General features: G+C 47.6%; 1 protein-coding gene across 13 annotated transcripts in view; it reads left to right on the forward strand.

The window, feature by feature from the left end:
• Positions 1 to 13,329, forward strand: part of KTN1 (kinectin 1) — a 119,556-nt gene that overhangs the window by 89,917 nt on the left and 16,310 nt on the right. For 9 of the 13 annotated variants that reach the window (XM_089778300.1, XM_089778295.1, XM_089778301.1 and 6 more), the window contains 8 exons: positions 880 to 917; positions 2,555 to 2,645; positions 2,750 to 2,818; positions 3,197 to 3,234; positions 5,419 to 5,509; positions 8,462 to 8,548; positions 10,399 to 10,488; positions 11,437 to 11,517. In XM_089778300.1, the coding sequence (XP_089634426.1) occupies positions 880 to 917; positions 2,555 to 2,645; positions 2,750 to 2,818; positions 3,197 to 3,234; positions 5,419 to 5,509; positions 8,462 to 8,548; positions 10,399 to 10,488; positions 11,437 to 11,517 (585 nt within the window). The remainder of the gene's footprint in view (positions 1 to 879; positions 918 to 2,554; positions 2,646 to 2,749; positions 2,819 to 3,196; positions 3,235 to 5,418; positions 5,510 to 8,461; positions 8,549 to 10,398; positions 10,489 to 11,436; positions 11,518 to 13,329) is intronic. The other 4 variants (XM_089778302.1, XM_089778305.1, XM_089778307.1 and 1 more) reach the window with 1 other exon arrangement.

A 13,329-nucleotide genomic window follows, 5' to 3' on the forward strand; every position in this document is an offset into this window, starting at 1 on the left:
AGAGAAGCGACAGTCTGTCCTGCAGGGGTGTTTCACTTTAAGAGAGGGGAACAGGGGTGGCTTGCACTGAGAGACCCATGGGACGGGCTGCTGCTTCTCTCTCCCTTTCGGAATGCAGAGTGGCATCCTGAGACCTAGTGGGGGACCAGAGACTGAGCAAGCATCTTTGTGCGCCGTTCCTCTGTCCCTTTAAGAGCGCAGAGCGGCAACGCGGGCGGCGGGAGAGATCAAGGAGTCGATCGTTCACATCCCTAATGGTAACTGCGGCTACTGCCGCCTGCCTGCCTGTCAGTGCCTCAGACTGATGTGAGCGCACTCTCAGCCCTGGCCTGCAATCCCAGTGCCTTTCACCTCCGATTTGTCATTGTGATTGGCTGGGATTTTGTTCTTTGTTCCTTGCAGGGGGCACTAAGGGTGGGCAGGCAGCACAACCTCAGGGTAGGTTCCTGCTGCATGAACTAACTTTGCAGGGCTAAAATTTGGTTTGTTTTTTGGGGGCAAGAAGGGATGCCAAGCACAGTCTGGGTCTGTCGTAAGTCGTTCCTGTAGCCAGGGAGTGATTTTTAAATACCATTGGTAGATGGAGGGAGTAGAGGCTGGTCAAGTTAGATCTATACCAGTTGCCATCAGTTTTGGGTGGATTTTTGTTGTTCGCTTTAAACTTGGTTGACATAAAAAGTTTTTGGTCTTTCCTTGAAAAGTAACACTTTGTAGTTCCCAGTAGATCTCAAAGTGGTCACAGAGCACTTTGCCATCTACTGATGAAAAGCACCATATAAGAGCGAGGTAAAATCATGACTGATGTAAGTGAACAACTGTGAAACGGAAGGTGTTGAGTGGGCTGCCAGGAAGGCTCTGAACGTGTCTGTTATTTGTCAGGTCTCTGCTGCGTCGCAAGTCAAGGATCTGGAGAGCTTGTGAGTATGCCCAGCTGCTTCTCAAGCGTCCTCTTCTATGCTTTCTGGTCTCTGCCTGGTGACTGTCTTAGATCAAAACGCGTGGGACTTCATGGCGGGAGTTTTTATGCACTTTGCTGTAATGAGTTTGAGTGCTGCTGGGAGGACTCTGGTCTGACCAAACACTAGTGTGCATGCACGGAGCAAAAGGAAGTGAGCGTAAAGGCTTTGTTAATTTCACTGGAATCTTAACACGTGCCTCGTAGCTCTTGTGTTCAGCACTCTAGGAATTCTGTTCTCTCCCTGCTGGGCTTGGCATCAAGTATGGGTGTGACAAAGTGGCTGGGACCTAGGCGGCATTACAGGGATACATCCACACAGCCCGTGCAGTGAGCCTTCAGCGTGGGGTGACGGGCTTGGGTTTGCTTTTAAGTTGGCTTCTGGAACCCAACCCCCCACTTCCTAGGCTTGGGAGACAGAGTTGCAGCATGGACACAACTATTTAAGCCCATGGCTGCTGATTCAGTCTGTGAGGCTTGCTACTGCAGGCAGTGTGGAAGGACCCACTCCGGTAGCAAGCCGCTGCACAGCAAGAGACAGATGGCTCATTTACCTCCATATGGCTCCTGGAACACCCGTCACTTTACCAGGTTCACGTTACCCATTGTCCTTTTAGTTTCATGCTAATGGCTTGTGTGACAGCTCTGTCTAACGGGGAAATAGATGATGGATGTGTGTGTTTGGCACTTCTTAAGAGCTGCTTTAAGCCTCCGTAGATTCAGGTAGCTTCCCAGAGACAATTCATGCTTTGTAAAGCCAGAGGGGACCACTGTGAGCAACTGGTCTGCCCAACTGTATAACAGGCTCATATCACCAGGGGTGGAGACTGTACCACTAGGCTTGGCAACATCCCACGTCTGTTCAGCCCAATAAGAGAAATAGGAATTGCCTTCCGCAGTCCTGAAATACTGTCTCTGGTTGTGATGCTGTAGCAACTTCTGGGCCAAGCCTGGGGTTTCAGGTTGAAATTACAACAGCCGGGTTGCATTCCTCCAGGGAGCTAGTTGGAGGTTGGTCGTGGGATTTGTAACCTTTCCCCGGTTTCTGGTTCGAATGCTATGAAGGCTGATGGGGACTCAATGGACTTGTGACATGTGAAACGACTGTAGTTTCATCAAGTTTTTAGTGGGCAGGTATTGGCAGGATCGCAGCTGGTGCTATTTTTGGCTTTCGTGGCACGGTGATCATGGATTGCTTGTATGCGAAGGCTGCTTGGTGCTGTGGCCCTCCTGCCAGATTGACCTTGCTTGGTAGCAGCTTATGCCGCGTACATGTTGAAAAAGTACAGGCTTAAATTCTTGACACTGGTGCAGCCAGCACCCTCTAGAGTGGGGTTTCCCAATCTATGGGTCGGGATCCAAATATGGGTTGCCATTACATTTCAAAAGGGTTGCCAAGTGTCTCCCCAGGTAGCTCTGCCCTCCCTCCTCCCATTTTTGAATTGCCTTGAGTCACCAAGTCTTCCTGAATTGTCAAAATGGGTCCCCATCTGGAAAAGGTTGGGATCCGCTGCTCTAGAGCATCAGATGCTCGTACCCAGAGTGATATTTAATTTTTTTAATCCAAGCACCTTTTGATTTCCTGCATGAACTTCACAGATTGAAGGGGAAGGAAGAACAGATGAAGCAAATGGAGGCTGTGTTAGAAGAAAGGGGGAGAGAAATCACAAACAAAGGGAAGCAGTTACAGGTGAGATGTTAACGGGGGAATAAGGGTCCTGGGGGACAGGTCGTGGGTGGTCAACAGGAGGGCATGGGTGTGAAGATGATGTCATAGCCTCTTTCTTTGTACAGGAGGCCCAAGAAGAAAACAAACGGTTCGAAGTGCAAATCCAAGAATTAAAGCAGGAGAATTGCAAACAGGTACGGCTCCACCTTTGACACTGAAGAGCTCATTGCTAATCTCTGTTCTTTATCGGATGCACCAATCCTGGAACAATTTAAAGACAGTTGGGGAAAATCCATCTATGACTATCTGGTCCCTCTGTCCCTACTCTCCCTTATTTCGTTGGTCTGCATTCCTACCACAGTCTAGATTACCCCATCACATGGCTCTCCTGCCTCACATTCCTTACCCTTCTCGTCACTAACCTTCTGGCCAAAAAAGGCTGCACTGGATTCCCTTGGAGGCTGTTAATGCTGCTGCTTGATCTGGCAGGGAATGCTGGTGAGCAGAGCAAAGCGCTGCCTTTCCAGCTACTGTTGTTAATTTGTTTTAATGCATTTCTGATCTGTTTGCAGGCCTCTCTGGCTGTCCGAAGTGACGAGCTACTGCAAGTGTAAGTGTTGCTGGTAATGGTTTTCATTTGTGAGACTTCCATTATGGCACCAAAAAAGCCTATTCTATTATTCTATATTCTATTCTGTTCGCTTCTCAAAAGCATCAGGCATGTGAGAAGCGACCATAATAAACATGTACACTTCCACCTATATTTAGGGCTAGTCTAAAAGATGCTAGATCCATGGTGTCCAACCAGTTCTGAAGCCAATTATTCTGAAAATGTAAATATTTTTATGAGCCAACTAGCCACACTTAGTCAGCCAAATAACCACATGTGGCTAGTGTGTTGGACACCCCGGCTCTAGATGATGCAGCTCCCCATGCCTAAAGCTTGGTTTTGTAGCCTGTGTTTTGGTGTGTGTATTCCTTACTTCCGAGCGCTTTCTTCTCAAAGTGCAGTCAAAGTACAGTCCAGTAAAAAGATGCTTGTCACACAACACCTGGGACCAGTCAGAATGCATTGGTGGGTGTATGGGTGGGAAACTGGCCTTTTTCTTCCTTCATTCAAACTCTTGAACCTCAGCCTTGTTTTTGCTCGTGTTGTTGAGTAAGATGACATTACACCCTCTGAACTGGAACTTCACAGATGTTGCTCTGAATTGCAATCGCTAGCTCACATGTTCTGCAAACCTTGAATTCCTCCAGTTCTGTGTGGAGGGCTCAGTGGAACCAAGCCATTTTTTTAGTGTTTAAATTTAAACACACTCATCTGGTGGCTGGCTGAAATCTAAAAATTCCCTTTGCTTGGAACCTTCAATGAATTTTAAGTCTCTCTGCTTCCCAGTGAATTCTGTTGGATGTCATGAAAGCTGTCTGTATGGCCCAAATATCATTTAGAGGATATGACAGGGTATTACAAGCTCGAAATGAAGCATGCTGGAAAAAAACTGTGTAAAAGGTTATGCACTGCTTGCTTACAGTGTGGGTAATGACCTCTTGCTCCTGTTTTCGTGCATTAAAATGTACCTTTTTTTTTCCTTTGCTTGGTTTACAAATCACTTAAATACTGCAGAATACCTTGTACTGGTTCTACAGACTAGGAATATTAGATATTGTTTAGTTTAATCATTGAGTAACAACACCCACACCAAATCTTAGCTCTCCACTTCCAGGGAGCCCGCTGCCACCCCATGCTGCTGCCTCTGTAGCGCGGGGTGGCAGGCAGGAGCTAGTCTGCAAGCAGAGCTGGCTTCAAGAACCGGCTCCCATGTGCCACCCCCCCACTGTTGCTTTTGGTACAGAGGCAGCAATGTGAGGCGGTAGCAGCCTCTCTCTGCAGTGGGCCTGCGCTCCCCATGGACAGAAGCTACACTGGCATCCCACGAAGCAGCCTTGGTCTGCAGCAATCCCAGGCCCCCTGTGGACAGAGGCTGCTCTGTGGCAGCAGACGCTCTCTGCAGGGAGCCAAACTCCCCGCAAACCGGGGTTGCTCCGGGTTCCCCCCTCCTCCTCCGGTGCTGCTGCCTCTGATAGAGAGACAGCAGCGGGAGGGAGAGGGAAACATGCGGGAGCTGGTATACGCGGGAAGCCGGTTTTGAAGCTGGCTCCCTGCATGTATCGGTTCCCATGGAGCCGCCTCATCCCCACGCTGCTGCCTCCAATAGATGCAGAAGGGTGTGTGTGTGTGTAGTAGTTTGGATTAGCCAATAAGCCCAGGCTTATCGGTTAATTGCTTAAATGACTATTCGCTAACATCCCTACTACAGATCTAGGCAGATACGGTCTCCCTACTTCTGAGAGCCTGCCATCTAGAATAGACAGGATGTACACCACGCAGGGTGAGCCGTTGAAAGGATTTCTGGAAGAAGTAGGTTTTGGGGGGAGAGGTGAAGAAAGAAATCTGGCAGGCAATAAGAGAGGGGTGCTGCCCCAAAGAAAATAGTATGATTAAATGCAAAGCTGGGAGAGGGAGGAGGATGAAATGATCAGTAAGGTAAAAGGGAGCAAGAACAAAGATGGAAGGCCTTTCAGATGAGGACTGGGTGTTTGAATTGATGTGCTTGTTCAAAGAGTAGTGCAGGATAGTGTCTGTGCAAGCTGGGCGGATCTCTCCAAAATTTCCAGGATACGTTAATCTGCCTTCACTAAAAGCAAAGTGGGAGTAGGAGACCATATCGGTATCTCACAAGTCTCTTGCATGTGAAGATTTCCAAATTTGCCTCTGACCATTCTGATAATTCAGTATTGCAGGGAAAGAGACAGAAATCCTCAGTCTGCGGAATGAGATGGACTCTCTGAAAAACGCTGTTGAGCAACAGAGGAAAAAGAACAATGTAAGTAAATTCTTCAGAAACCCAAGTGTTATTTCTGTGGGCACCAAGCTTAAACGGGGCCCAACATTCTGCTGCCATGAAAACGTTCCCTCTTCTCCAGGTCTGAACCAGGTTGTACCCTCCCTACAGTTCTATGTGGGGAGCATCTACTCTCGGTATCCTTTAGTTTTCTGGAGAGCAAAATCTAATGGCAGTCTCATAAACTTCAATTCAGTGTGGTTAATTCAAACTTAGACTCTCACTGGAGACAGTTGGGACTGGGGGAGACTGTTGCCTTTATCTAATTTGTATGTTGGATGGCACAGAAAGACAAAACCTTCATGACTCAAATCTGGCTTCTGCCACGTCTAAAACTGTCTAATCCCAGGTGTTTACAGTGAATGGTGAAGGACACCAAGTGTTCCTTCTACGGCCATGACAACAATCCAGTCATCAGCTGATGGGTGAAACCAAGCAATACTCACGTCTCTCTTCCTACGTATTAACCTACTGCATTGCTTCCACAATATGCATCATCTGTGCCTAGCTGGAAGACAGGAGTCTGAAGCCGATGTTGGCATGGGAGAAGGATGCTATGGGTGTCTTAATAGGAGAAAATGAATATATAAACATTGACAAATCCAGCCATCAAACCTATTTATAAAGCAGAACAGTATGTAACAGTCTCTCATGCACGTGAGTCGGGAAAATTCTAGCTGCCTGATGTAGAGGGACGTGTGTAATGCACAAAAGTGCCAAGAAGAGAGCTTGCTAGCTTGTCTGTGGTGAGCAACAACAGAGTTTAAGAGCAAAACCAAAAATGGTGGAGAACTGGCAGATGAACACATGTTCTCAAAGAACAGTCTGCATGGGAAAATGATTTGCTCTTGTCCCTGTACATCTGGCTCATGTTCTGTGGAATGCCAAGTGTATGTGCCCCCTTCGCTGCACAAGCAACTCTGGTTATGGCTAATGGGCAGTGTTCCTTGTAAGCTGTGCCCTTGGGCGGCCGCCCAGGAGGGATTCAAATGCCACCCAGCTAATTAGCAGAGAGCCCAAAGCCAGTAGCATGGGTTTCTACTGGTGGTGCACGTCCGCATGTGCACATAACACATTTATTCCACACATGGATGGAAAAACTTAGAGGGAACATTGCTACCGGGAGAGGGTACCTTTAGGTTCAAAGGTTCACACTTCAGTCCACGATTTATCGTGGACGTGCTTGCTCTTCTGTAACCGATACATGACCGTTGGGAGAGTCAGGCAGCAGAATGGTGATGCAAATGTGTCGCACGTGTGTCTGGATTTCATGCTTTTTGTGTAGTAACTAAAAATGCAGCAGCCTAATCAGTCGTTTGCCAAGGACGTCTTCGCTGTTGGGTTTGAAGGCTGGAAAAGGCAAGTTCCCAAGTCCCAACTGTCTTTTCCTTTCCAACCCAGCAATCAGATAACACAAATTGCATTTACCAGGTACCTCAGAGACCTAACTGTGAGGTATGATCTATCTTGTGGAGTACATGTTTGATGACCTTGCCAAGAAAGAAGCAGGCACACAGCAAATTGTGGTCTTTCCCGGGCAGATTGGGAATGGGTTTATCAATCTGGCAAAACTCCTAAGGATTGAGGGGCAGGTTAGAAATGAAACTGGGATTCTCTTGAATCCCACATAATGGGGAGGAGTTCTTGTGTGTGTAATACTGCAAACCAAGGCCCTGATCCCATACTTGGGTGCAAGGACCTACCGGAGGGGATCCTCTTGCAAGATTGGGTCTTAAACGTATATACACTTGCACCTACATTTGAGCTCCGTCTAGAGCAGTGGTTTTCGAACTATGGGTCGTGGCCCAGTACGGGGTCACGGGATGTCACAGGCACTGGGTCTCATTGCTGCAGGGTGACCAGTGGGGGTGCTAAGGCAGCTCCCTGCCTATCCTGGCACTGCAGACTGTGCTGCACCCCCAGAGGCGGCCAGCAGCAGGCCCGGCTCCTAGGTGAGGGTAGAGGACAGAAGAGTGCACAGGACTCCACGCACTGCCCTGCCCTGAGCACTAGCTCCGCACTCCCATTGGCTGGGAACCTGCTGCTGGCAGCTTCTGGGGCGCTGCCTGGTCTGCGGTGCCAGGAGAGGCAGGAAGCTCCCTTAGCGCCCTCACTGCACTGCTGACTGGGAGCTGCTCGAAGGAAGCCCCTCCTGTCCTGGCCATGACCCCCAAAGCTAAGCTCTCATCTCCAGCCGCACCTTAGAGCCCACACTTTAGTCATAAGAATGGCCGGACTGGATCAGACCAAAGGTCCATCTAGCCCAGTATCCTGTCTGCCGACAGTGGCCAGCACCAGGTGCCCCAGAGAGGGTGGACCGAAGACAATGATCAAGCGATTTGTCTCCTGCCATCCCTCTCCAGCCTCTGACAAACAGAGGCCAGGGACACCAATTCTATCCCCTGGCTAATAGCCTTTTATGGACCTAACCTCCATGAAATTATCTAGCTTCTAATTATGTTGGATCATGGGCATCAACAGTTTTCTACAACTGGGTTATGAGGACAAAAGTTTGAAACCCGCTGTTGTAGATGATGCAGCTCCACATGCCGAAAGCTCTGTTTTGTAGCCTGTGGTTTGGTGTCTGTATTCCTCACTTCTGAGCACTTTCCTCTTTCTTCTCACAAGTGCAGTCAAAGTGCAGGTGGTTAGTCCAGTACTAAGATGCTTGTTGTACAATAACACCCGGCACCATTCTGAACACTTGGGTGGGTATGTGTGTGGGGAAATTGGCATTTTTCTTTCTTCATTCAAACTCTTAAACATCACCCTTGTTTTTGCTAGTATATGTCATCTTACTCCACAAAATCATCTTGCAGTAACCAGCATTTAAATGCAAATTACTGAGTGTAATGCAAAATATGCCTCTGAAGTAAAAGCAGAAACAGTTTGAATATTGGATGAACTGAAATCGTTCTCTCTAAAAATGATTAGGACCTTCGGGAGAAAAACTGGAAAGCAATGGAAGCATTGGCATCAACTGAAAAATTGCTGCAGGACAAAGTGAACAAGACTGCCAAGGTTGTAATGTTAACTGGTAGAAAGAAATGCATTAAGCTAGAAACAAATCTGCAGCTGGTTTTTTAATTCAAATTTGAAGCATTTAACTTTTACTGCAATTTAAATAGGCTGTTCTGAATGCGCTGTCATATACTTTCACCTCTGCTTCTACTTGTCGTCTTCAGTTGCTTTTATTTTTCTTAATTTCTGGGCATGCGGATTTATTTTTGTTTGCATAATTGTTAGTCATTGTCCTTGTGGTGAACTGTCGAAAGCAAGACTCTAACCCTTACTCCTAAAACTGCTTTCAGTGGTCAGTGGCCTTTCTCTTTGGTGTCAGACTGAATACGCTTATTGCCTAGCGAAAAGGAATGACTGGATTATTTTTTAAAAAAACTTCAATAAAAATTGTGCCTCCCACTTTAGTGGGAAATTCATATTCCTGAAAGCATGTGAAGCCCAAGCCCCCACTGAAAAAAACCTATTCAGAGTGGAATGGAATTGCAAATGTGTTGTTCTGAAAAGAAACTTGGGCTGAAATCCTAAAGTGTCAAAAGAGTAAAGTGTGGGGAGGAGGGGAGGGAGGGTCAGCTAATTGGAGGAGGAAGGCAAATATGACTGAATCTCAAAGACATTTCAAAAATAAGATACATGCTCTTAATTCAGCCCAGCATTCTGAGAAATATGCTTGTGTAGCTGCTTCTCGCTATATTTAATTACTCTGTCTTAATCTGTAGATCTTTCTTTGATGAAACTGGCATTTGCTTATTGGTGAAGCCTATATTGCTGAAAACTAACAGTAAACTTAACTGCGCATCTTCATGGCCTTTGTGTCTCTCCCATCTGTTTCTAACACTGGATCCCAAACTACTAAGGCCACAGATGTCACTTTCAGACAAGTAACTGCAGAGTAGGAGGCTCAGTAACATAGACATCAATTTAAAAAAAAATGGTATTAATGAGGAATGCTTCCCGAAAGCTGCCTTAAGCACAGTTGGTATGTTTTCCTTGTTTGGAAATAAATACAAAATCATGAATAAAGAAGCGTGTGTTGACTGACTGGCAAAACGTCCATACAAATCAATTTGTTACAAATATGGTAACCACTCATTTCATAGGTCGTCCTGTTTCATACTCCCGTGCCCTAAAATAATACTGTTTGTCATTGGGCGCACATGGCTACAGATTATAAAACACACTCAAAAAAAGGCAAAGAAAATAGAGAATCTCACCCAGCTCTAATAATAGTTTTCCATTCTACCCACAGCTGATAGAGGACCAGAGGGAGGGGATTGATTGCCTGTTAACTATAGGAAAATAAAATGTAGGAGAGAACACATTGCTTTCTTGGCCTGGTTCAAATGTGCATTAACACAGTTTCCTTTCCATCTTTAGTTCTAAATTAGGGGGGTTTGTTGGGCTGATTTTTTTAAAAAAGGATAAAGTTGATCAGAGTCTATGTGGATTATTTCTACATTCCAGCTTCTGATTTTTTTTTTTTAACTTTTTAATGCATCACTTAATTTTTATTTCTGATCTGAAGAGTCAGTATAATCTGAGGCTGCATTTTCTCGACATGGTATAATCCATGTTCTTATCAGGTGATTGAGAAGTCAGATAAAATTCCATATGGATGCTTTAGCTCAGAGCTGAATGTTACACAAATAACCCCCCAAAATCATAAACAATGTGAAGGCCAAGTTCTGAAGCAATTCATCAGAAAAATATTGGCCACATTTAAAATTATGGAGCCTACGTTAGTCTAAAACAAAGTCCTAGCTTAGATGCGCTGTTTTAGGCCTACAAAAGTATATTGCCGTGTCTATGAAATGTATTACTTGCTTCATGAGACCCGTTCTCTCTACATGCAGGAAAGGCAGCAGTATTTGGAAACTGTGGAGATGGAAACTAGAGAATTGCTTCAGAAATTGTTTCCCAAGATGTCTCTTCCTTCCAACTTGGTAAGATAAGCTAGTATGTTTGCATTTAATCAGGCATGTTTTTTACATCCCCTGCCAGCTGTTACCAGCTGGGCAGGTGATGCACACAGCAAGCTATGCAAAACCGTGGCCTGTTACTGTCTCTAGAATCTATTTTACCCACCTGTTACAGCTTGACATTTACCAACATTGCAAACTTGCAAGGCAAACTCTTGTCTGCTGCCTAGCACGCTGGGCCTTGATATCTGACTGGAGCTTTTTTAGGCTCTAGTACAACATACATAATTACTAGCCTGACTTCTCAGCTGGGCTGAGCACCTTCAACTCCCATTGAGACTGTTTTTAGTCTGTTTTATAACCAGAAAAGAAACTGGTTTGAGTCCAGAATGTCTTCAAAGATACGAAAAAGTAGCGTGTTTGATTCTAAGAGACCATCTCAGTGTGTCGGAGGGAGGGAGAGGAATTGTGGCTGGAAAGCATGGGGCTCTATTTATTTTGTTTTAAAATCCAAGGACTATTTAAAATAAACACTTGACAGCTGCATAGTTCTGAGGTTACGTAGAATTTTACGTATCGCTCTAGTTCCTCACAAGAGAATTCCCACCACTCTTACATAGCCACCTTCCTGGCAAGGCCTTTGTGCCTGTGTGGTAGGAGCCAGTTCAATGTACCGCTATCTAGGTCCTTAGAAATACCTGTTGCAACATGCTGGTGTTTCCAGATAACATAAATACACAAACTTTGAGTCTCTACCATTTTGTAACATGTCACTCCTGGGACTCCAGCTATCTTAAGTGCCCAGAACTGGCAAGGCAGCTTCCTCAAATAGGAACTATGCATTAGTCTCACTCACTGGGAGTTGAAAATCCACCTCATAATTTCAAGTAGGAAACGAGTGTTTCCAAAATAAGCTTCCTGTCCAGACTTGAAATTGTGGGTGGTTTTAATTGCATGCGTGTTTCCTAACAGAGCCACAGCGAATGGATCCATGGGTTTGAAAAGACAGCAAGAGAATACTTAAGAGACGCCTCAGGTTCAGAGGAGGTTAAGGTTGGTACACACCAGTGCAAGATGCTCTGAGTGGTGTAGATCTTCTGTTTGAACTTGGGAAGTGTGTGAGGTTCACGTCCAATAACGGCCCATAAAAAGGGGCACCCATAAAGATGTCAACAATCCATCTCTAATGAAGGGATCTGAGCAGTTTCTAGAAAGGCAAACAGACTTGCACCATTGTGAAAGCAACACAACATCACAGCTCGGGGTTCTTTTGGGAGCTTGTCTGTGTGGGATCCACTATGGGAATGCACCCACCCCTGCTTGCGGGATCAAATTCTTTGGGTGATTGTTGGGGCTGCACCTGCACCCGAGGTCTCCTCGTAGCCCATCTAGCCCAATGTGTGCCAAGTGAAGTGGGCCTGACTATCTTGGGCCCTTCTTACTAGGGAAGTAAGCGAAGAGTCGAGTCACTGGTGCTGGGGGTAGCTGCCTCTGTGCCCTGGCGCTGGCCATGAACAGAGGCTGCTGCACAGCAGCCCCTGTCTGGGGGTCCTAGCTCCTTGCTGGGACCCGCCAGTGGACAGTGGCTGTTGGACCCAGCACAAGCCAGGATTGAGCAATCCCAGCACAGTTCTGGTTCGTGCCAGGTCCAGAAGTTACCCCTGCTACAGCTCTGCACATTAGCTGCCTGCGTGCCTGCAGCGGGGGTAGCTCCTGAACCCGGCGTGAGCTGGGACCAACGAAGCCTTCCCTTATCAACTAATTGTGTAGTTGAGGAAAAATTTTATCAACTGCATGACTAGTGGATTACCCGCCTTTTAACATCCTTACTACTTACTAGGGAGGTTGTGACCGTGCCCCCGTCCTTGGTCCGTCTTGGGGGGCGGTCACTTGTCTTTTCGGTCACTTAGTCTAGTCTCGGGCGACGATCCCGTTTATGGTTATTGCTCCCTCGGGAGGGGGGAAGGAAGGGGGGCCCGGGCCCGCCCTCACTCCTGGGCCCCAGCCCAGGGCCCTGAGGACGGAGACTATCCGCAAGTCTCTGTCCGACTGGCGGGGGGTGCCCCTAAACACACCAGCCCACGGGCTGTTTCGCCACCCTGCCCTGGGCTACTTACTTCCTTCCTCTCCCCTACCCCGTCTCCAGGGTGTCGGTGTTCACACCGTCGGCTCCTCCTGCCGGGACTGTAGACGTCTCTGTGGCTCCTCCGCCGTCGGGGAGTACTCCCGCAGCCTCCTCGCGCTCCTCCCCTTCTCCTGCGGCCGGCCAGCTTTTAAAAATCCCCGCTGGCCCGGGGGGGTTTACGCGCCCCGCCCCCTTTCGCGTCCGCCGCAGTGCGCCCTCTTTCCCTCCACCTCCCTGGCGGGGCTGCGTCCCGCTCAGCTGTGCCGCGGCGTCTCTCCAGCTGAGCGGCGGCGCCAATCAGCTGAGCCGTGGCGTGCGAGCAGCCGGCACAGCGGCGGTAGGTGCCTCGCTGCCCTTCTGCAAGGGCACAAAGTCTTGGGGGTTGGGTGCGGGGTCTAGGCGCCCCGTCACAGAGGTAAAATCCTATTTAAACCAGAAAGCTGGAAGAGACCTCAGGAGGTCATCAAGTCCAGCCTCCTGCTCTAGGCAGGACCAATCCCAACTAAATCAACCCGGCCAGGGCTTTGTCAAGCCAGGACTTAAACACCTCTAGGGATGGAGATTCCACTACTTCCCTAGGTAACCCATTCCAGTGCTTCACCACCCTCCTAGGGTAATAGTTTTTCCTAATATCCCACCTGGACCTCTCCCCCCACAACTTGAGATCATTGCTCCTTGTTCTACCATCTGTCACTACTGAGAACAGCCTCTCTCCATCCTCTTTGGAACCTCCCTTCAGG

The sequence above is a fragment of the Pelodiscus sinensis genome, chromosome 5 (assembly GCF_052426305.1).
Source record: "Pelodiscus sinensis isolate ZL-2025 chromosome 5, ASM5242630v1, whole genome shotgun sequence".
NCBI lineage: Eukaryota > Metazoa > Chordata > Testudines > Trionychidae > Pelodiscus > Pelodiscus sinensis.